Consider the following 25,994-nt stretch of genomic DNA (forward strand, 5'->3'; position numbering starts at 1 on the left):
GACTCGTGCTGCGTGCCGGCAGCAACCTACAGTGGATTTACTACAGTAAATCCATGGTACATTTTTTTAAAGGTGGTAATTTGATGATTGAAAACCCTTCTACTTATTTGTGCATGGCATAATATTTTCTCCTTTTTTCTGTCAATGCTGTTTAGAATATTGGGGTTTGTTAGGTATGGTTTTAAACTAGTGTAATCACCAAAAGATTTGTGTTTTTTTCCATAGGTGTTTGTAACAAAGAATTCAAATGCTTTCCACTGTTTCTAAATGTTCTGCACTGCATGGTCGAGGATGGTCTGCTGCTGTGTGCTCACGCCACAAACTGACCGTCACCAGCGTTGTTTCATCACACTTTTGCAATGTTTGTTGTTGATATTTCTCATACGCAACAGAAAATCAGCAGGCAGGAAAAATAGTCACAAATAGTCTTTTGATTGAAACTGAACAGATACTGAAAGCACCTAAGAGTGTGCATCTTTGCTCATGTTTTTGAAACAATGCTGACAGTGTGCTCGTTCAACAAGCAATCTGTGTGCACAAGGTTACACAAATTAGGCACAAATTATAGCTACCTATATCTATTTATCATTGTTTTAGCATACTATGCTAAATGTGAAACTTTTCTATAAAAAAAAAAAAAATAATTTTTCATCTGGGAGACGATTTAATATAGTTTCTCTCAAGAGTCACGATTTGTAATGCAATACATTGTTTACCCACCCCTAGTATCTACAAAAATCTGTTTCAATGGGGATGTTGTGTCAAGGATACAGTCGAAAATAGCTATTTGCGCAACCAAAAATTTAGATGATGTTAACATTTACTGCAACACACTCTAATGTAGACCTCCACTGACCAATAGGAGTTTCAGTTGTGCTTGCAGAAATCCTATTTGCTGTTTTCCAGTTTGATTTCTAACTGACCCGGCTCTTTCCACACCCGCAAAACACATCTTACACATTCATATCTGTCAAACACACCTGTCAGAGCATTCTCTGGTGGGTAACCTTATTTTAGGGAAATTGTATAGACTAAGTCGTGTATTGTTTTTTCTCTCAGTGTCATGATGCCTTTAACACATGTCCAATCCCTATAATTTCCTAAAAACAACAATTCTCTTAGCCCTCCTATTAAAAAAATGGGTACACTCTTTAGGGTAGGGGTCAAACTGAGCTCAATTAGTTTTAATGCAATTCACCAAAAATCATACAATAACAGCATACAAAAACACAAAGAATCAGGTAAAAACTTTTTTTTTTTTATATTTTCTAATTTCACAAACTGTGACTATAAACTAAATTTAAGAGTAATAGTTTTTAAACTTTTTCATTTTTATTTTCACAAACTGTAAGACAACTGTGTGACATTTTGATTTTGCTCTGTCATGAAATTGATTTTTAATTTCCCCCTTTTTTTTGTAAAAGTAAGCTCATTAACAGTTACTGTTGACAATATTTCATCCTGTTTATCACATTACTTTCTACATAATAAGCACAAAGTAAGTGTGTTTTTGTTCTCTAAGGAAAATTCTGCTTCTGGATTTTCAGCTACTTGCCCTCTTTATCCACAAACAATTCAGGATCTGGATCTTCAACCACATTTCTGTCTGTCTCTGAAATTCCTTTATTCATTTTAGTTTCACAGCCCAAAATCTGTGTCTGACAAAGTCTGTTACAAAAGCCTGTTACAACACTGAAAAGAAGTGTGAGAAAGTTCTTTTTGCCCTCACAGGACAGTGAGACCCAGACACAACAAAGAAACATAAACAATATATATATATATTTTGTGTTTGCAGATAACTTCGAACATAAAATTATGCAGGTCAAACTGACCAGCAAACATCATCGTTACATACAAACTTTGTACAGCCTCTACAAACCACATCTGTGTGTCCACACATTTCATGCACATTCATGATCCTAAAGGAGGAAAAGTCACAAAACTTCAAGAAAACAAAAAATTGTTTAACCAGTGTTTCAGTGCAACAAATGAACAATGAACAAAATCCCATGAATTATTCCATTGGAATATCTCGTCTCTCTCCTCAACTCTCCACTCGCTCTTGTCTCTCTCCTGTTTTACTATTCACTATGAGACACTCATGTGAAACCAGACTTCACTTGCGTGTTTCAAATGAGAAGCATATTTAACACTTATAAAGCACCGAACACAAGATGAATTTCATTAAATTTGCTTCGGCGACCGCCAAAAAATGTTCAATGAAGAGAAAACCCTGACTGTCAAAGTGATGGAAAGCATGTGAATTATCCATCAATGTTTTTACATTTTTTATAAAAGATGGGGAATTTTCAGTTAGCAAAGCCTCTGATGTAATATGTAAGTAGCATTTTTTATTTTGCACGGGTAACTTTGATCAGATCTTTATCGGCTAATGAATATTCAGGTACTATCTGGATATGAAACAAATGTTAATGAAAGGTGCAAATGGAGCTCAAAATTAATCAGATTAGATTATCTCAAAGTGTAATCTAAAAGATTCTGTTACTGTTTACAATTTTAGTTGCTCTGGTGTCTTACCAAATGAGTGTGCATAGGGTGTTTTCTCATTAAGGAATAAGCATGCGTGCTCACCCAAAAGCAGTGTAGTGTAGCGCAGCGTCCCCGTCCTCATCTTTAGCTTCAATGCTGCTGTTGGCCTGCAGGAGAACCTTCACCACCTCCACGTGACCCTGATGAGCCGCTACCTGCAGAGCCGTCTTCCCCTGGTTCTTTATATCGACCTAAACACAGACACACACATCACTCACATACACCTCCGCAAATATCTTCACCATATTTAACTGTGAAAACACGTCCACACCACTTTCTGTCCAGCAGGAGGTTTCATTTGGTTAGTGAATGCCAATGGAGACGCAATCAGTGGCAGATTTACTCAAATTAAATTCTGTACATTTTATTTGTATTCGTAATGCTGATAAATTTGACATTCCAGCTTTGACTTCTGTTCAACTAGCACCCGATCTGAAGATCAAGACATCACATAGACTATTTACAGAGCTCAACATTAAGGATGGGTCAGTGTGATAGAGTTACGGGCTAGTTGATGGAACAGTCACTATAGCGGGCCTCTGGTGGGCCGTGAAAAGGCTATAACCTTCTGAGACAGAAATAACTTAAAATGACCAGAGATTCCCCACCATCAGATAACTAATGAACAAACATCTCCAACACACCAGAAACAAAGTCCACTTTCTTCAGAGGTGGGCAAACCACTCACACTGACCTTGTCTGGGTATTTCTGCACCAGCTCACGCACTTTAAGGGCACTCCCATGTGCCGCCTCGATGACCAGACGCCCTGGATGATCCTGATCTGTGGACTGAGACAGCAACTTCTCCAGGACTGAAATAACCGTACCTGTTACAAAATTACAACATTGAGGAAGGGAAAGAAATGGAAAGATCATTTCAAAGGAGTTTACCCAAAATGAAAATTCACAAGTCGTTCCAAACCCATATGAATTTCTTTCTTCCGTGGAACATGAAAGGCACATTTTTTCTCCTTTTTCAAAGATTTGGAAAACAGCAAATGAGATGCGTGGACTACTTTTATATGATACTTTTATGGTGCAGTTTTGTCTTTTCAGATGTTGGCAGTCCCAGTCCCCATTTACTTTCATTATATAATGGAAGAGCGGCCAGTACATTCTTAAAACGTTCTCCTTTTGTGTTCCACAAAGGACAAAAAGTCATGGTTTAGTATGAGGGTGAGTAAATGATGACAGAATTTGTATTTTTGGGTCAACCATCCCTTATATTTTGCGTTCAACATAACATAGTCAACCGTTGCTCTCCCACAGCTCAAAACACTTAGAATGAGTCAAAATGTCACCATGCAGCAACACACACATCTATCACAAGAAATCCAGCGATGGGACAGCATGTGAAATATAGAAATACATATACAGTGAAAAACAATCCCATTATCATGCAGGAAAGAGTGGAAGAAAACAGAAGATGTGGTTATTACACAGAAGAAGACAAAGGAACATGAGTCGTGGAGTAAGAGAAGTATGAAATTATATGACAAGGGGGCGAGAGAGGAGTGGTGCGTTCAGGTACTTTCTGTGAGTTCTTACTTCCTGAATCGCTGGAGTTCTCAGCGGTCATCAGATTGGCATCGACCTCACCGGGCTGAGCAGACAGACACGCGGGGTTAAAGGTCCACGTCTGACCTCCAAACGCCACACGCAGGTCACCATCTGCATACACCTTCAACACTTTCCCAACCTGTCCCAAAGCCTGACAGCACACACACACAGTCATTTATTTTTTCTGTCATTTTTGACTTAAATACATTTCTCTAATTTAATAAAAATGGTTCTGGGCAGTACAAGACTTGGTGACTTTTGTTCCATTTGCCATCTGAACATTAAAAAAAAAAAAAAAAAAAAACTGGGCTTGATTTGATAAGTCTAAGTGGTCATAAAAAAAGCTAAACCTTAGCTAATAGTGGTCAAAATTGACCAACCATTGAAAATGAATGGGAAAGACCAAAAAACAAAGCTTTTTTTTTTGGATCCATCACATACAATCAATAAATCAGCCCAATGCAGAAAAATAAATAAATAAATAAACAGACAGAAATTACAGGGTGAGACTCTAAAACATCCTCAGTGCAAAACATACACACCCACTCACACACAAACACACTTACACAAACACAAAAATGAACTGTGTGCGACTATAACACAGAGCTTTTTTTTTTTTTTACATTTGTCAACAATAAATAATAAATAAATTAATTAATTAATAAGTCACAATGCTAAACACATACACACTCATAAACGAAGGGGTGAGACAATAACACACTCACAATGCAGAACACACACATACACACACACACACTCTCTCTCACACACACACACACACACACAAACACACACTCAGAAATGAAGGGGTGAGACAATAACACACAATGCAGAACACACACACACATACACACTCATAAATGAAGGGGTGAGACGATAACACACTGACAATGCAGAACACACACACACACACACACACTCTCTCTCTCACACACACACACAAACACACACTCAGAAATTAAGAGGTGAGACAATAACACACTCACAATGCAGAACACACACACACATACACACTCATAAATGAAGGTGTGAGACGATAACACACTGACAATGCAGAACACACACACACACACACAAGCACACACTCACACACGCACTCACACACACTCAGAAATGAAGGGGTGAGACAATAACACACACAATGCAGAACACATACACACACTCACACACACTCACTCACACTCAGAAATGAAGGGGTGAGACGATAACACACTCACAATGCAGAGCACACACACACTCACACTCACACACACTCAGAAATTAAGGGGTGAGATGATAACACACTCACAATGCAGAACACACACACACTCATACTCACACACACACACACACACACACACACATACTCAGAAATGAAGGGGTGAGATGATAACACACTCACAATGCAGAACACACACACACACACACACTTACACACACACAGAACCAGGGCATCAATAACTTGAGCTCTACAACCATCTTTTGGTCATTGTTGGCATTACAAGTCATCTGTTATTTTCCAGCTGATGACAGCAATCTGACACACTCTCACACACGTTTTCAAAATACATTTTTACTACAGAAAGTTTGAAATTGCAAAATGTTTACTCTGATTCTTCTGTTTTATACTCTAATTGAATTTTCAGAATTTTGCAGTTCATTTCTGTTTCTTGATGTTCATTTTATTGATATTATTATGCATTTACTTTGAGTTATTACATTTTTATGTTTTAAATAAATTATTGGTAGAAAAAGTTTCTCTCTTCTCTTTGTAACACCATGGTCAGGTTTGATTGCAGCATAATGACACTTCAAATCAATTTAAAAGGCTAAACTTTTGTTTGATAATGTTTATATATATATATATATATATATATATATATATATATATATATATATATATATATATATATATACACTGTATTATATATATATATACAAATGCATATCTTGTGATCAAATATAAAATTAGGTTACAACAGCCATCAAACTACACAGTAGGTGGTCATTATTTATATTTTGTTCCCCAGATGGCAACAATCTGCCTCCAATTTACATTCGCAAATCTTTGTCATGTTTCAACATATAGAAGTGTAGGTTCCGGATTTGCAAAAAAAAAAAAAAAAAAATATATATATATATATTTATATATAATGTGCTTAATTGTATATGCAAATTAATGGTAAAATTTAGAAATGTACATGTAAATAAAATCAAAATAGCATAAAATCCCAAAAGAAATGCATAATTTTATTGTTTTTACTTCAGGGAAGAAGAAATGGAATCATTATCATCATCATCATCATAAAAAAAAAGAGGGTTACACATCTGACCCTTCCGGTCAAAAATGACATGAATACCACAGGAAAGTGACATTTTTTCAATACCATAGGAGGGTTAAATCGAGGGCTTATCATAAATAATAATTGAGCTGTCAGAATTAACACGTTAACGCATGCGATTAATTAAAAAAGTTTAACACATAAATTTTTCTTAATCGTGATTAACGCATTAATCATTAATACAGCATAAACCAGAATAAACATTTGTGGGAAGCGCAGGACCTTTGTAATGTGTCCACCCAGAGTCATTACACTGACAGACACACTACAAACAAACACATGCATGCCAGAGCCCTTCTACCAAGGTAAGCCTACAAGCTTATCATAACACAGCAGTCTCATAGACATTCTATTGTGGAAGGCTACAGTTGTAACGTGCTAGTTGACCATTACACTTTCTCCTATGACAGAGCTGCAGACATCGTTATCTCAGTATTTAAAAGAATCTCTGCACACAAACACAACAGTGCTTCCGTGATAAAATGATGGAGAATTGACCTCTTAACGCTATTTGATGTACAAAACAAGCCCAGATGGGACTTGTGACAGAAATAAAATAAGACGCATTTTAATTACCACAGAAGCACGTTAAATCTTAACTATCACCAAAATGCAGAATGAGATGTTTTTGTTTGCAAGCGCTCGTCATGTCACGTTCAAAGCGGCGCTGATGCCATCATGACCGCAGCTTCACTATTGCTGCAGTAACTTCCCACTTACACTTTGGGAAACGTTTAATGTTAGTGCATTTTTATGTCTATTCTGTGGAAGGCTTTGTTTTATAAAATGTTAATAAAGCATTTTAATAGTAAATCTTGCTTTGTTTTCTTTCTTAAGATGGAAATAAATGCATTTTGATAGGAAAAGAAGTATTTATAGTGTAAAATTTCCACATTTTCAAAATCTGCGATTAATCGCGATTAACTACAAAAATGTATGCGATTAATCGCGATTTTAAAAAATTGAATCGACTGACAGCACTAAATAATAATGATCATTATTTGTGTATAATATAAAGAAACAAAATCCGAAACAGTAAAGCATGTTGAATACATTATATGAATTTGTAATGTTCAATCATAATGTCAAATGTGAGTTTTATTGTTTGGAACTGAAAAAAAAAAAGAAAAATTTGTAAAAATGTTTCAGAATTACAAAACAACCTTTTTTTCCCCACATCAATCATCATGTCATCATATTTTTATCTCAATTTTTTTTTTCAATCTTTCCCTGTGGCTTTCTTATTATTTTTTCTAAGCACATGACTCTTGTTGTGCATCTGTATTCCTATATACTATACATTCTATAGGAATATATTCACTACTTGTGTTTCCATCGTCATTTTGGAGATTTTATTCTACAAAATTAAATCCTTTTCTTTTTTTATGTGAGAATTTGCATGTGGATGGAAACCCAGCTATTGAAACACTTTGAACTGATCAATGGAAATATATCAAACTCCACAAAACCAACAAGTTCACAACAGTGCTTAAAGTTATATCAGCAGCAGAGTCACCACAAATATATTGTGAATATTCAACATAATTCCCAGACCATGTGTGTTGTATAATATAGTGCATGTTGACGTGAGCAACCTACTGGAGCCATACTGTCTGTCCACTCTCCATGACCGACCTGTAACCTCTTCACACTGTCAATGTCATCAAAAACCTTCACCAGCTCACCCACTGCAAACGTATTCACCTGCAGAAAGACCGAGAGAGAGAGACAGCTTTGATCAGACAGTGTTGGAGCATGAAGAGGTCAGATGCTATTATAGGAACACCAACTTCCTGAAATACCCATTAGTCAAAGTCGTCTAAGGCTTTAGCTAATCGCTGCCGCAGAACGCACAATCTGGCAGCCTCATCCAGCATGAACAGAAATAAACAGGCATGGCCAGCTATTAATGGCCTGTCTTTTTCCAAACAGAGTAGACTTCATGATATTAACAGTTACTGAACCAACACACAGCCCAAATAGATTTACATACAGTCTGTTACCCAGAAACATCAAACACATCCCCAAATATAAATACATGAATGCAGTGTTTCTGTAACGCACTGAGCGTTGGGCTTACTTTGGTCAGAGCTCCAGGATGAAATGTCCAGCGTATGTTGTTGCTGTACTGGACTCTTACATCTCCACGGTCTGTTATTCTGTGCACCGTCCCGATTCTGGAGATGTACTATCAAATACAATCAAAAGAAATCAATAAGTGTTTGTTGAATATATAGACAGATCAAGGTTATTACTGAAAGTTGAAACCTTATTTTCTATGCACTCTGGATCACCGGTTGAATGTTTGAACTTTTATGGAGTTTTTTTCTTCCTTTTTGAAGCCTGACAGACCCTGGTCACTGTCTGCTTACATTATACTGAAAAGAGCAGCATGAATATCTCCTCTTATGTTCATTATTCATAAACTTTTGCTTTAAAGAGGCCATGTACACACGTACTCACGTCACGAGAGAGAGACAATCACAACTGTAGAGTATCACCTCAGCCATCTTGGGATTCCAGCCTCCGTGTCCCTCCTGCATTTGTCTGAGGATGTCCACCTCCAGTAGACACTTGACCTTATCGCCCTGCTGAAACGAGTGAGTGTCTGCACACTCCTGCCGCTGCAGCTCCGCGTGCTCACCTGCACACACACACACACACTGTCAAACGCACACACGGATGGGCCTGTTTTACTGCCGTTTATTGTGTTTACCTAATTTGGGCAGATGTTCTTTGTAGTAGAATCCTCCTTGAACATCAGACACATATTTGAGGTCCACCTTCCCCTTGTGACCTATCCTGTAGACGTTTGTGGTGCCGTTGGACCATGTGACACTAGCCACACTACGACCCGATTCCTGATCCCATCCACGGATATCCACCACCTTCCCGACCTTCCCCTCACCACCTGCTCACACACACACACACACACACACACACACAGGGACACAAGCAGGACAGGGCAGGAGTCTAAGAACAGTGTCAGCAGCTGTGGAGGGTATAAGCACGTGAGAGAGGAGAACATCAATGTCAGGTTTATACGTTAAAATGCATGCCATTGATTTGGATGAAAAATGAAATATCATTTAATTTCCCGTTAGACTAAATCACAGAACACCCCGTTATAGTTGCTTTTTCAATCCAGTAAGATCTTCAAATCACTTGAAGTTATTCACATCTACACATGAGCAATTAACCTGAACCAAATCAAACATTTCACTTGATTGTGAAAATACAAGTGTGACCGCCGCTCAAAAAGCAAAACCACGTCAAATACAGGTGAACATGGGAGAATATCACTACATCTGTCATTATGTCCAGGTTATATTTCACCACAAAATCAGGAAAAGCATAGATAATAAATTATATAATTTTTTCATAAAGAAAATGAAACCTAATTTTAAAGACTATTTGAAGACTTTTTTTTTTTTTTTTTTTTAAGGACAATTAAGCAAATTTACCCCAAATTCTCATTACCGAGATGCAAGTTGTTTTTTGAAAAAACTAAAAGAAAAATAACTATTATTCAAATGGGAAATTATTTACACATCCAGGTAGCTTGTATTGTAATTACTTTAATTTATGCTGAAATAAACAAAAAATTCATTTTTATTCCATTAATTAAAAATAAATGAGAATCACCATAAAAAAAAAAACTCAAAAGTCAAATGCCCAGACACTATTACCCCCAAATTCGCATTACCGTTATGAAAAAAAAAAAAAAAGGGATATTAAAATTGTAAAGTGTTTACACATCCTGGTAGCTCTTATTGTACTGGTGAAATGTTATTAATTATCAAGAAAATAATGTCACAATGAAAATCTCTTGATGGTCCTAAAAAAAGGCTTCCTTTATGCAAAATATCATTTCTTTTCTTTTGAAAGGTGGGTTGAAATATAACCCCAGACATGTTCTTCACACACACTTCCTGCCATTAACAACTACAAACTAATCAACACAAATTACTGCACAAAATATGACTGCAAGATGACACTCAACACAGTTTCAGACCACAGAAACAAAACACACAGGACAAAACATCTAGTGTGATTGTTGGGAAATACTGATCAAAGCAGTGAACACGTGAAGAACCTTGCATGGACATATTGACTCATTCGGCATTACAGTCTTCATGACAAAACCCTTCAAATGTGCATTCTTTACAATGGTTACAGATCTTCACATGAGAACATACACAGTCATTACAGGAAACAATGTTGTGGAGTATAAAATATCATGACAGTATCCAGCGCTCACATAACCCACAAAGTATCAATGAGCTTCTGTTATACATATTAAGAAATACCAGCAAAGTGATGTAGCACACTTTTCTTACAAGCTAACAAAGTTAATGCAATCAAGACCGTTACCATGTCTTGAGCACTGGGGTGGACCAAACCATTTTGGGGCTGGGGCCACCGGTGTAATGGGCCTCATAATTCCTTTAAAATATTTAAGGAGCCGAATGCAATAATTTTCTGAATAAAGGCTTTAAATGCGATAAAGCATTTAATTTTTGGTTTTAATAGATACATATTTTTTTTAAAGTTCACACATTACAAGACTACCACTGTCTCTACATTGCTAGCAATTTGCCTGTTTCAGTCATCTTTTCTTTCTTTTTTGTATTGTCCCAAAGGAAAGATCAATATAATTAGAATTTCTTTTCATCACTGATGAATCTGTAAATTGTGTCAGCTGGCTAACAAAAAGAAAATACACAAAATTATTTACTGTCCTCAAGTTGTCCCTTATTGTGTTTTTCCTCCCAGTAGAATCTTAACACAATCTTTTCTTCAAGAATCCTAACGCTGTACTCTTCCATGCAAAAACACTTCATACTGACCACTGCTGTCAAGGTCCAAAGATAATTTATTTTTATTTTTATAAATATATCATAAAAGTAGTCCATACAACACATGGCTCCAGAAAGCTTGGAATAAAGTGCACTTGTCATATGGACTACTGTTATAATGTCTCTATATTGAACCTTTAATAGTGCTTTATAGTATCACTATAAACTGTTATTCTATGGAATAGAGTTGCTCAAAATATCTAAGTTCCAAGAAAAAACCCAGTATATGGGTTTTGAACAACATAAGGGTGAGCAAATGAGTGAGTAAAAGTACATTTTCCATTTTTAGGTGAACTACTCCTTTAACTGGTGGCTCATCCTCAAAATAAAAGTAGACTCTTAGGAGATGCTGTACAAAATTCAGAATTAATGAAAGACAAAGAAATTATTTAGAAAATCTTAAATTGATTCTAAACTATTACCTAATAATATTTGCATTAAAAATATATGACACTGTCCTTACCAAAACCTAAAAACTCAATAGAAGTCACAATCGATTTGACTGGCCATCTCAAATGACATTGACGAGTGGTGTTAAACTTATTTAAACCATTATGTAATCCCTGTAACAACTTAATGACAATTAGACAGCGGTGCATAATGAACTGCAGCAGAACAGCAACAAGGATATCAATTATTGGGGGGGGGGGGCATTCTGGCCATATCTGATTGGGGGGGACTTGTCCCACTCAGTGTACAGTATATTGTGGTTCCGGCCCTGAATGCAATGATAAAACAGCAAACTAGAGAACTACAGGCTAAATTTAGACCTCTGTTAAACTAAGGGCCGAAACACAAAGTATGTGAAAGCAAATGCCTCTAGCTGCACAGCCGGATTTCACACGTTGCTGCATTCTGAAATGTGTCAGAACACAATTCTTAAAGCAACGCAAACATGTGCTGCATTCTTAGCACTGCCACGAGGGGCGCTATAGCGGGCAGCCATGTAAACTGTCTTCTTCTACAGTCAGTTTTCTCTTTCAGCTACTGTCATGGTCGTGTCTAGAAGGTAACCCCCCCCCAGTTACATAAAGTCTTGTGAGAGCCGCGTTGAATGTAAACACACTGTGTTTTTGTGTTTATTTAGAGTCCTGCAAAAACCCTACATCTACCCCTAAACCTAAACCTAACCTTAGTAACAGCGAATGAGGCTCTCGCGAGACGTAGGTTGCTGGGGCCTTCTAAACTGAGCAAGTTAGTTAAACTGTTGACATAGAATAATAAAACGTGGACATTTGAAGGTAACTCTATAAGTAAATAAAACATTCTAACTGAACAGTATCAGATGAAGTAGAAATAGATTGGATGGATTATCTGTGGTGTAAGTGAGCGTGTTCCTCACCGTCTTGATTGCCCCAGTCCCAGTCAGGTCCCCGGACCACCTTCACGCCCTGGAAGATTCCCTTCAGAATGATTCTGGACAGGTTCTGTCGGGGCGTCAAGCTCACTCTGAGTTTAAGAGAAAAAAAGGAAATTTTTAAGAATTTCCCCCCAAAATAAAAAAAGATTTTTTGATGAAAGAATATGAAGGCTATTTTTATGACTATTAAGACTGTTGTCCATGAAGTTTGCATTGTGACATTATTTTCATGACAATTATTCTCATTACCCTTTATAGTATTTGTTGTGCTTAGGGATGCACCGATACCACTTTTTCTCTCCCGATCCAATTCCGATACCTGAACTCTTAGTATCACCTTAATTACTGTTTTAAACTGTAAACAAATAATAACAACAATAATAATTATTATTATTATTATCATTTATTATTATTATTTTATTCACTTTTAAAATTGTATTGTACAATAGTAATATATTTCAGTCGTAATTTCTTTACATTAAAACCCTCTGGCTTTTGTTTTGACGGCATACTCTTGGAAGTCCTGTAAGTGTCCATTTGGAAGCTAGTTCACAGTAGTTTAATTTGCTTCTTATTAAAAATCTGATTAAATGCTCTTCCGTTGCAGATCTCAATGCATGTAATTCGTGAACCGAACTATCGAGCATCTACATCTGAGATGTAGTTCATGTGGTGTGTTTACATTTTTTCGTGTCACTATGAGGGCTGAAAACAGTATGTCTACAGAGCAGCATGCATTCACTGAAACATGCGCATGCATACTATATATTTACTCATTAAACGTAGCCTTTGCTATTCACAAAATTATCGTATGTCTTCTAGAGACTTTGAATAAAATGCACAAGTCATATGGACTACTTTATTGGAGCTTTTGTGGTTCTTTTATGTCTTTTTTGGAGCTTGACAGTAATGACCATGGACGATTTGGATAGGGCTCGTCGGACCAATATCTGATCCGTTTAAAAATGTCAGTATCACAGCCAATACCGATGATACCTTTGCATCGGTGCATCACAAGTCGTGGTGCCTTTCATTTATGCCGATTTAAACTGAAAAATTAATTGTACAGTAAAACTATGTTGTAGACATGATCTACAATGAACATTAACATTTGAAAATGAACATCGGACCGCACCAGAGAATTTTGGTAGCTCAGTGATTGGCCAAAATATTTGACTATTCTGATAACCTCACTTTTCAGGGAAGCTTGAACTTTGGCCTAGTTTGTTGACCATATGAATTTAATTGAGACAATTGTATTTGGAGTTCTGAATTTCTTTTATATCTATAAAAAAATCTAACTTGTAATTTTGTAATCTGAATATTTACAGCAAATTTACCTAAAAAAAAAAATGATGTTTACAAATAGCAGGTTTTTTCCTGCATTGAAAACTTTTCGGCAGCCGCCCAAGTGAAATTTCGGGCGCTAAAGCAAATTCAATAATATTAATCTCGTGTTAGGTGCTTCATAAGCACTAAATATGCTTCTCATCTGAAAGTTGCATCTGTGCGGCACTATTAAAGCCTGTTTTCAGGTGTGTCGCGTGAACCATCACAGAATCACTCGCACCAATGCACTCTTCAGCACACCAGAGACAGTATAACGCAGACCCGATAACTTGCGTGACTAAATCCAGGTCCTCTCTATATTGCGGCGCAGACCACAAAACTTACACGAGTTACGTTTTTCTACTTTAAAGTGCTATAGAGGAAGTCAAACATCTCAAACCACTTCTGATTATGAAAAAAGTACAATGCGCCAAAGTACAGGGTTTTTCAAACTACACATCTTCACCCCTGCTAAAAAGGAACAGTTAACTGGAGCAGAAATTTCTGAATAAATGATCTCTCAGGGAAATTTTATGAGACTTAGTTTTAATTTAGTTTAATTATTTATATTATTTTATTTTACCCATTATCACAGTAATGAGGCTACAACTGTAAAAATGCCACAATGGAAGAACTATGGTAAATCTGTTAAGGAGTAAGAACAAATATTTTCACTTGAAGTACAGTCTCAGTTTAGTTTGATTTCCCATAGTTTCCTCAATTAGTCAACTTCTAGGTTGTTCATTGAAATGATTAATTATGGACATTTCTGAAAATTGCCATTCCTATTTTAAATTTCATTTTTAGCTGAACAGCACTTTTCATAATGCAAATAATTCAAAAACAGCAATCATAAGATTTGAGAGAATCACCATTTACATGCAAGCTTAAATTTGAGGAAATTAGTCTTGGTTTCCTTTTACCATGAACTAAGGACTGAAATATGAAAATATCTTAAAAGAGATTTGTAGAAAAACTAAGAAGTAGGGTAAGTCAAGCACTGAAAACATCTCATCAGCTTGTAGATAAAGGACATTTTCAATGTCAAAATCACTGATTACACATTCATTTAGAGCGATGAGAAGAAAGCAGCATGATTACAAATAGAAAGCAAGTATACAACAGCAGGAATGAGTGTATAGATAGAGAAGGCAACACTGAACTGAAAAAGAGCCTTTGCACAATGGGAATTCATGCCAAAGTGATACAATGAAACCATATTGAATTGTTTCACAGAGGGCAGCACGAGTCTGATGTTTCTCATATGTGAATGTGTATTTCAGCACTTTACGACAGATTTTGTACAAGCACAGCACGATTTGAAACATGCTAATGACAGACAGGCTGTCTTGTGTCAACAAACTAAAGCAGACTTGGGAACTCTTCAAGAGCAAATTGCGAAACATCCTGGCAAACACTACATGCTAAACGGAATAACGGAATAACGGCACGTACCTTATAGTAAAGATCTGATCTGATCGCGGAGCAAAGGAACTGCCTATTCCCATAATTTATCCAAACGCTCAACCATCAACGTTTGCTCTTCAGCTGGTACTATTCCAAAGCATGAACTCCAAAAGATTAATCTAATGTTGGTCCAAATCGGACAAAAGGTAGCAAAGGTGAAGACCTTTCCCTTCAAACCGCTCTCATTTTCTCAGCGTAGAGAGCGTGGTAGATTTGTGTTTCTCCTGACGTGCCGTCTCTCAGCATATGGCACCACCTGTACCATTTGAAGGCTTAAAACAGCATCAGGATAAATCCTAGAGATCAAAGGTAATCCACAGATGCTTTGTGTGTTGATGTGTGTACACGCAACAGAGATCGAGAATCACAAATTTGAACCTGACACAAAGGTGAAACCGAATATGTGCCTAACAATGCACTGACACCATAAACTAGTCTGCATCTTATGGAAAATAAAAATGTTTGCCATTATCTTAGAAAATGCCCATTATTGCTCTATAAGTCAAATCAAATCCTTTTTATTTGTAAAGCGCATTTCACAACACATCATTTCAAAGAAAATTATGCTGTAACATAAAATGATGCAGTAATGTCTGAAATGTCTCAAAAGTCCTCATTGAGCAGTTTAAAAGACAAACGTCATTGGAAATCATGCTTTAACATATAATATATAAAAGCCCCAAGAACTATCTGGACACTTAAGTCACACTTAAAAATGAAGGATGTGGCATTTTTTTTAAAGAATATTTATTATTTAAAGAAATATTAAAAAATATTTCACAAAAATACATTTGTTAGGTTTGAAATGCTAAACAATAACAGTAGATACAGCATCCAAACTAAGTCAGATACTGTAGTATTGTGACACTTTGTGGCTGTTAAACATAAGGGGAACATGTTCATAGTTAAGGCCCTTGATACTTGAAGGCCCAGATATACTTCATACAAAATCAAAGAACGTATGTATTACATCATTTAGAACTAAATCTGTCCAAAAGGAGGAGTTTTTGCATTCATTTCGATGGTTCGCAGCAGCTTGCCTTAGCGAACTTGTAGGAAAACGTCTAACTGACTGCTAAACACCTTACTGCCATTGGTCCACGTCATTGGTAGGTGTGACATGAAGCTCCACCTACTACTTTGTTTACGTTTTTTCAGTCAGTATTCAACATGAACACACCTTCGTGCAAGACAATGTCATGTGATTTTTGTGTGTGTGTGTATTATTATATGTGACCACAGGGGTGTTTCATTGGGGGTCAGGGTGGGGTTGGTGATTGGGGAGGAATATTAGTGGGGGTTAAATGTTAAATGTTGATTCGATGTGTATGTGTTGTGTTTTTCTCTGTTGTGTATTTTTGAATCAATAAAAAATGTTAATTGGACAATTCGTCTACAAAATGAATCAAATCTACTTAAATACTCTCAAGTGCTCATTCACTCATGTGCCATCTGTAGCGAAAGTCATTCACATATCTGCCCAAAGTAACATATGCCTCTCTTATCATCATTCTTTTGTCTGTATTATGAATTTTAACACTCTTTTATACACCAATCTTTGCAGTAGTATCAGTGTCATCATAAACTGCAATAACAGAGTGTAAATGGCGCATATTATGGCCACGTATAGCATGTTAGCGCATTAGCGTCATGAATGCAGAATGTAAACAAGACAAATTACACATAATCTACTGCATATATTACTTTAAATCATCATAGAGTGGTTAAAACAACTTCTAATTCTTTTACTGACCTTGTGTGAATTCTACTCATAGAATGAGGCATAAAGTCATTGATAACACATTTTAATATCACATTAGTTTCGTTTTTACATGTAGTGTCTTCATATTTAAATACTCCTCTAAATGTCTCCCACAGTGGTGTGGCGGGTGTCTGAATGTTTGGGAACAGTATACCGTTGTTTGGCTGTTTAGAACTTCTTTTTATCTTAGAATTATTGGTGTACATGTAAACGTAGCGATTGTCTATATCACTCTACGCCACACAATCAAGGTCAGTTTGTCTTGTAGCCTGTTGACATAGAAACTCTAGTAATCCACTGCCACAGAGATGGCACACACGCTACTGAAAACCACCACCTGTATTCTGTAAGCAATATATACGCTTCATCAATGCTTGCATATATGCCCTTCTTAATCTGGCATTGTTTTCACATTTTTATTTTACTCTTATGTGCATCGCAATAGCAATATCTCTTAAACTCTTGTCTGGGAAGTATTTTTATGTAAAAATTACAGTTAGGGCTGCAACAGTACCTCCAATTACTCTAGTTACTTATTTACAAAGTGTCCTTGATTTTGCCCAATTCCCAATGCACTCTAAGTCCTGGTGGTGGTGTAGTGACTCACCTTAATCCTGGTGGCAGACAAATCTCAGATTCCTCTGCGTCTGAAATGTCAATCCACGCATTTTATCACGTGGCTTGTTGAGCGCATTACCGCGGAGGCCTAGCGCCTGTAGAGGCTTCATACTATTCTCCACGGCATTCACGCACAACTCACCATGTGCCCCACCGAGAGCGAATCATATTATAGCGACCACGAGGAGGTTACCCCATGTGAATCTACCCTCCCTAGCAACCGGGCCAATTTGGTTGCTTAGGAGACCTGGCTGGAGTCACTCAGCATGCCCTGGAATCGAACTCACAACTCCATGGGTGGTAGTCAGCATCTTTACTCGCTTGATTATATATTTTTTATTTCTCATTACACAACAGTAACAGTAACAAGATTTATCATGATAATAAATATTCTATGATATTCTGGTCTCTCTAAATATGGCCGAGTTTAATGATGTTTTCGAGGCTTGCAACACACATGCAGAGTTTAATGAGGAACAAGGCACGACAAACTGAACAGCTACACACTAAACAAACATATTACACCAACAGAGCTTGACAATGAAACATGGTCAAACACTGGAGCATATATACACACACAGACTAATTGGGGAACAAGACACAGCTGGAGAATAAACAGGAGGGGAACTGGGAAAGGAGACAGAACAAGAACTAAGAAACAAACTTCAAAATAAAAGTATTGAAATAACTACAAACCAAAAGACACATGAACAAGAGACAAAAGATGCATAAAACTGTTATATTCAGGTCCCTCCTTCAATATAAATCTATGGGATTTCTTTTACCACTTTATCGTCCGCTGGGCGAAAAACCAGATCGCTTAGAAAAGTAATAGCACACCTTTGTTCAACAAGACACAATATATGAGGTACAAATCATCATTTTAAAAACCATGGTACATGTACCACAAATCAACCATGGTTTTACATAGTAGACTATCCTAAAACAATTTTTATTTTTTTTTTTTTTGGTAGAATGATTATATATATATATATATTTTACCATAGCTGTAATTTTCCTGTATTATCACTATGGTTTTACCACGAATATCATGGTTAAATATGGTTACTGTAGTAAAACAATGGTAAATTTTGATAAGGGATGGATTAAGCTTTTGTGACGGAACCAAAAATTATTGCGAGGGAACACAAAATCTTTGGGAGGAAACACAGAGCGCTCAAGTTGAGGGGGGACGAGAGAGGACGCTACCCCCTTGTTGAAAGAAATGACAAAAAACATCCCCTCTGTAAAACCACCATCCCCTTTAGAACAACTTATAAATTAAAGACTTTAAATAATGGCAATTAGCAAATCAACTGGATATTCCAAAGAGCCTCAAAGTTATAGAGGAGCAATCAGAGCTTTAAGCCTCATTCACACTGCTGCTGACATCCCACGACAAAGCGACATGATCCCATAAATTTTCAATGAGAGCAGAGTGACTTCTGGCAACATGAGCTGCAGTGACCGTTTGTCACACAGAGCGCTGTGGCAAGCGACAAGACAAGTTGAGAAAATGTAATCTTTATGCAAATGACGAGAGACATTCAGAAGCAACTACAAATGAGAGTGAAGACAGTGGAGCTCACATTGATAGATTGTTCATGATGTAATGCATTGAGCACTGCTCATGTTATATAAAAACATTCTCTCCTGCAAAATGTAAATTTTTAGGGACAATAGAACTGATTCCTTGTCAAATTAGAATGATTATTAGTTTTACTGGCAGTATAATCTCTAATCAAAATTTCCAAAGCTACTATGAAAGCAGTCCACCAAGCAGTCCACCAATAACATTAAAGCGACTGCAGTAGGAATGCCCACCAGCGACACAGATCGCAGAGTCTAGCTATACCAAGCGACAATGTCGTTTGCGGTGTGAATGGGGCTTTACACTTGCAAAATTTGGAAATATTCAGCCAATGTTATGCTTTATTTGCGCAATCTGGCAACCAAGCTCTCTCTCCACTGCTAAAAAGCCATTGTTGATCTGAAAATACAGACAAACAGGTATGTTGGAGTTTAGCAATGGGTTGACATGTCCTTTCCAGTGTTCACTTTAAACATACGCCACTGAAGGTAATCCAAGTTTTCAGCAGTTTTTATGCACCTTCAAAAATGGCCAAGAGAACAGTTCAAGGAAATCTTCTGACTTTCCTTAAAAAGAAGAAAATGAAAGTTAAGTAATTGCTATGATAAGTGTTCAGGACATTTCCAGTGACTTTTGTGTGTAGAACTACATTCCTACGCCACTATTTAAGCATCCTGCATTGAAACAGCCTCCATTATGAGTTTGGTTATTAGAGCAAAAAACATTGTGTGTGATTGTAAGCAAGAGAGAGAGAGAGAAAAACCTTTATCATGATCTTAAGTTGATTCTTTTCACAAAATTCATCATAAAATTCAATAACAGAGGGTAACAGGTACATATTATAGCCACATATAGCATTTAGCTTTGTATTAGTGCCATGTATGCACAATGTAAACATTACAAATTACACATTATCAACTGCATATACAGTTGTGCTCAAAAGTTTGCATATCCTTGGAGAATTGGTAATATATGTACCATTTTTTAAGAAAACATGAGTGAGCAGGCAAAACACATTTATTTTATTTCTTATGGGATTCATATTCAACTGTAGGTTATAACAGAATGGCACAATCATAAAACAAAACATGGTAACAAAAAATAAATAAAATGACCCCTGTTCAAAAGTCTGCATACCCTTAGTTCTTAATACTGTGTATTGCCCCCTTTAGCATCAATGACAGCGTGCAGTCTTTTGTAATAGTTGTCTATGAGGCCCCAAATTCTTGCAGGTGGTATAGCTACCCATTCGTCTTGGCAAAATGCCTCCAGGTCATGCAAAGTTTTTGGTCGTCTTGCGTGAACCGCAGGTTTGAGATCTCCCCAGAGTGGCTCGATGATATTAAGGTCAGGAGACTGTGATGGCCACTCCAGAACCTTCACCATTTTCTGCTGTAACCACTGGAGGGTCAACTTGGCCTTGTGCTTAGGGTCATTGTCCTGCTGGAAAGTCCAAGAGCGTCCCATGCGCAGCTTTCATGCAGAAGAATGCAAATTGTCTGCCAGTATTTTCTGATAACATGCTGCATTCATCTTGCCATCAATTTTCACAAGATTCCCCGTGCCTTTAGAGCTCACACCCCCCCAAAACATCAGTGAGCCACCACCATGCTTCACAGTGGGGAGGGTATTCTTTTCACTATAGGCCTTGTTGACCCCTCTCCAAACATAGCGCTTATGGTAGTGACCATAAAGCTCTATTTTGGTCTCGTCACTCCAAATTACATTGTGCCAGAAGCTGTGAGGCGTGTCAAGGTGTTGTCGGGCATACTGTAACGGCAGTGGCGCAGTAAAGGCTTCTTTCTGGCAACTCGACCATGCAGCTCATATTTGTTCAAGTATCGTCGTATTGTGCTCCTTGAAACAACCACACCATTTTTTCCAGAGCAGCCTGTATTTCTCCTGAGGTTACCTGTGGGTTTTTCTTTGTATCCCGAACAATTCTTCTGGCAGTTGTGGCTGAAATCTTTCTTGGTCTACCTGACCTTGGCTTGGTATCAAGAGATCCCTGAATTTTCCACTTCTTAATCAGTGATTGAACAGTACTGACTGGCATTTTCAATGTTTGGATATCTTTTTATATCCTTTTCCATCTTTATAAAGTTCCATTACCTTGTTATGCAGGTCTTTTGACAGTTCTTTTCTGCTCCCCATGGCTCAGTATCTAGCCTGCTCAGTGCATTGTCTGTAACAAGGCCAAACATTCAAGGGTATGTAAACTTTTGATCAGGGCCATTTGGGTGATTTCTGTTATCATTATGATTTAAAAAGGAGCCAAACAACTATGTGATAATAAATGGCTTCATATGATCACTATCCTTAAATAAAATACATTTTTGAAACTGAAAATGTTTGCATGATCAGTCATATTTTCAAAATCAATGCCAAAATTTCACAATTTCTGCCAGGGTATGCAAACTTTTGAGCACAACTGTATATATAATCACAGAGTTGGTAAAACAGCTTCTGTCACTGATCTAATGAGGATTCAATTCATAGAATGAGGCAGAAAGCAGATTACTTATAGATACAGTATAGGGCTGTCAATTCAGCAGAGAAACTAAATTAGAATTTTTACCTTAAATATCTTCAAAATTCAAATAATATTCACATTTTAATGTCAGCTGATTCTTAAACTGATGTTGTTTCCTTAGTCCACAAGAGGGCACAATAAATACATAAACCATTCAGCACTGTTATAATACTGCAAAGAACATTCCTGGCTGTTAAAAAATAGAATTTCATTTTCAACTAATGTGCATAAAATAAATAAATATAAAGTTTTCGTCGGTCCATATTCTCACTTCAATAGGCAGTCCAAATGGTGTTACACTTGCACTGATGCCACAGTATACTACTCCAGACTCAAGCTTCATAATAACAGCGATATACCACATTGTTTTTGAATTAACAACAGTTGTATGTAGAGTAGCAATATTCACAGATAGCAGTGGTATTCGGCTGAACTCGAGGGTGAAGCAGCTCAGACTATGAGCACAGGTCAGGGGCTGTTCAATCAGATGGAACACAACAGACTGGAACCGAACGCGAGGATCTCGAGACCCACAGTTGAACATCTTTCCTGACAAAGTGTTTAAAAACTCATTGCTTAATCTAAGAAATGTTTTTCTTTGTAAATGCGTGCTAGACGAACGTCTTTGTTTATTCAGTGTCTTGTGCAGGAGTGCCATTTTAGATGCTGTGTCTAATTTAAAAGAACTTTAAAAAGCATATTATTCTGTTAACCCTCCTGCTGGATTTTTTCCTCATAACAGCAGAAACAACTTAAAATGACCAAAAGCCATTTTTGGGCATACAGATATGTGTAAGACATCATTAGAGACTATAAAGTGTCTACTTTTATTTGTGTACACTCACAATAACAACAAAACCTTGTGCTTTTGTAAAATAAAGGAAATAAACAGGGTGCGCTTTCAGCCATCTCTGTCTCCACGAGCATCTTTCACAAAAATGAACTGAAACTCTGTGAATATTTATCAGACAAACATGAAATATATGTCTAAAGAAAGCTTAAAATGTCTACTTTTAAATAAAACAATTCAAATTTAAAACAAATATTCTCCTGCACTGTAATCTGTATGAAACAAAGCGATGGACAGTTTCTCCTGGCTCAGCTAATTATCGCTAATATGACCACACCCACCAGCAGAGCGCGCTATTCATACGGTAATGTGCTGAGGCGATCAATGCAAATGGTAAATGCCCCCAACAGTGCCCAAAAAACATTAGTTCATTCACTTTTCTGCGCGTTTGGAAGATGGCACGCTGCTCCTGGATAGTGAAGAAGAGTTCACATTTTCCTCAGAAGAAGAACGGGAATCCGACAATGAACGTTTGCATTTTGAAGAGCGACTTGATCCAGCCGAGGATACAATTTCGGATGAGTAAGTCTTTACTTACATTAGCTGACATGCTATTTTATATAAACATGGACATATTTTACTAGTTGGACTATTTCCAGACTTGCCAGCCAGGATTCAGAGTATTGAAATTTGAAATATGTCCTAATAGGCAAGATTTAGTTACATTTTAAATGTTGTTTCGGCTAAAGCAGTTATTTAAATTGTATGCTGTGTGATATCAATATGATATGTAATATGATATAAAAATAACATGAATGTTTAGATTATATTTTAACTAGTGTTTATGCTGCCTCATTATCATCAATGAAGCCTGTGCTTGCAAATATCTGTTCGGGTGTAAATGTGTAAAATGTGCTGTAAATATGCCCATATTAGAAATCAGCATATTAGAATGATTTCTGAAGGATCATGTGACACTGAAGACTACGGTAATGATGCTGAAAATTCAGCATTGATCACAGGAATAAATTGTATTTTACAATATATTCAAACAGAAAACAGTTATTTTAAATTGTAAAAATATTTCACAATAGCACTGTTTTTGCTGTATTTTGGATCAAATAAATGCAGCCTTGGTGAGCAGAAGAGACTTCTTTTAAAAACATTAAAACATCTTACCGATCTAAAACTGTAGGTCTACGTTTTTAAGTAAAGTTTTTATGTAAAGAAAATGTATAGTCAGATTACTTCTTTTAACTTAAACTTGATTTTGTGAATAAGATACAAACAATACATTCAATCATTAAGTCAAGTCTGGGCTCTGGCTGGGCCACTCAAGGACATTCACAGAGTTGTCCTGGAGCCACTCCTTTGTTATCTTGGCTGTGTGCTTAGGGTCATTGTCCTGTTGGAAGATGAACCTTCGCCCCAGTCTGAGGTCCAGAGCACTCTGGAGCAGGTTTTCATCAAGGATGTCTCTGTACATTGCTGCATTCCTCTTTCCCTCGATCCTGACTAGTCTCCCAGTTCCTGCCACTGAAAAACATCCCCACAGTATGATGCTGCCACCACCATGCTTCACTGTAGGGATAGTATTGGCCAGGTGATGAGTGGTGCCTGGTTTCCTCCAGACATGACGCTTGCCATTCAGGCCAAAGTGTTCAATCTTTGTTTCTCATGGTCTGAGAGTCCTTCAGGTGCCTTTTGGCAAACTCCAGGTGGGCTGTCATGTGCCTTTTACTGAGGAGTGGCTTCCGTCTGGCCACTCTACCATACAGGCCTGATTGGTGGAGTGTTGCAGAGATGGTTGTTCTTTTGGAAGGTTCTCCTCTCTCCACAGAGAAACGCTGGAGCTCTGTCAGAGTGACCATCGGGTTCTTGGTCACCTCCCTGACTAAGGCCCTTCTCCCCTGATCACTCAGTTTGGCCAGGCGGCCAGCTCTAGGAAGAGTCCAGGTGGTTCCAAACATCTTCCATTTATGGATGATGGAGGCCACTGTGCTCATTGGGACCTTCAATGCTGCAGAAATTTTTCTGTACCCTTCCCCAGATCTGAGCATCGATACAATCCTGTCTCGGAGGTCTACAGACAATTCCTTGGACTTCATGGCTTGGCTTGGTTTGTGCTCTGACATGCACTGTTAACTGTGGGGCCTTATATAGACAGGTGTGTGCCTTTCCAAATCATGTCCAATCAACTGAATTTACCACAGGTGGACTCCAATCAAGTTGTAGAAACATCTCAAGGATGATCAGTGGAAACAGGATGCACCTGAGCTCAATTTTGAGTGTCATGGCAAAGGCTGTGAATACTTATGTACATGTGATTTTTTTCATTTTTTATTCTTAATAAATTTGCAAAGATTTCAAACAAACTTCTTTCACGTTGTCATTATGGGGTATTGTTTGTAGAATTTTGGAATCACATTTTATTTGATTAATTAATTGCCATGTCATGTAATTTTTCTACATTCTTTCCCTCACAATACAACTATGAGAAAACCCAATGACCTCTTTACATGTTGAACTGAGGGATGATGAACAGTCACATGACCAGCTGTGTTTCCAGGGCTGCTCGTGTGTCTGTGTTTGACACACGAAAGATTAGCAAAGACACAAGACAACGTGATAGAAGCTAACTAGTTGCTGCCTTAGCAGCTTAACAAGTTAGGCTGTTTTGTTCCTTGTCTTGGTAAACATATGTGAGGCCATCTGCTAAATTGTGTCCTAACACAAACACCTCATAGCACATATGACCTCTGACACTTTTATGACTCATATATTACCCACTTCTCCAAATGAAGAAGGGAAATTGTGTGCCTGAAGCATTTTGTCTGTTCATTTATAGCCCATATTATACATTTACTTTTTTGATGACTTCACTATTACTGTGAAATGTGAAAAATAGCAATAATAAAGACTGAGTTGGTATAAAACCTTTGATGGCATATTTGTCATCACAATTATTATTTATAATAGTTGGTCTTATTTTTTTGTCTTTAACATGTATTAACTCGTGTTTAATTAAGGTTACCTTCATAATATTTGTTAAATTTTTATAATATTTTTTTTAATCTTTCATAATAATTGTTAAAATTGTTAAACATGTTGTAAAATGTAATTTTCCCTATTGTTATTTGCGATAAGGAGCAAGGCATGGCCGGGCCGTAAGGACGGATGCCTGGCGCCGAGTTGCCTCAATCAGCCGGTAGAGGGATAAAGAGGAACCGGAGACGCCAGTTCGAGAGAGAGA

General features: G+C 37.2%; 1 protein-coding gene across 1 annotated transcript in view; it reads right to left on the reverse strand.

The window, feature by feature from the left end:
• LOC127415172 (E3 ubiquitin-protein ligase MIB2-like) overlaps positions 1-25,994 on the reverse strand; it is a 140,746-nt gene that overhangs the window by 37,804 nt on the left and 76,948 nt on the right. Inside the window, exons 4-11 of the mRNA XM_051653791.1 lie at positions 12,634-12,740; positions 9,149-9,343; positions 8,934-9,076; positions 8,513-8,620; positions 8,032-8,136; positions 4,100-4,262; positions 3,245-3,378; positions 2,593-2,741 (exon numbers count right to left, since the gene is read on the reverse strand). Of these exons, the coding sequence (XP_051509751.1) occupies positions 2,593-2,741; positions 3,245-3,378; positions 4,100-4,262; positions 8,032-8,136; positions 8,513-8,620; positions 8,934-9,076; positions 9,149-9,343; positions 12,634-12,740 (1,104 nt within the window). The remainder of the gene's footprint in view (positions 1-2,592; positions 2,742-3,244; positions 3,379-4,099; positions 4,263-8,031; positions 8,137-8,512; positions 8,621-8,933; positions 9,077-9,148; positions 9,344-12,633; positions 12,741-25,994) is intronic.

Source organism: Myxocyprinus asiaticus, chromosome 24 (genome assembly GCF_019703515.2).
Source record: "Myxocyprinus asiaticus isolate MX2 ecotype Aquarium Trade chromosome 24, UBuf_Myxa_2, whole genome shotgun sequence".
NCBI lineage: Eukaryota > Metazoa > Chordata > Actinopteri > Cypriniformes > Catostomidae > Myxocyprinus > Myxocyprinus asiaticus.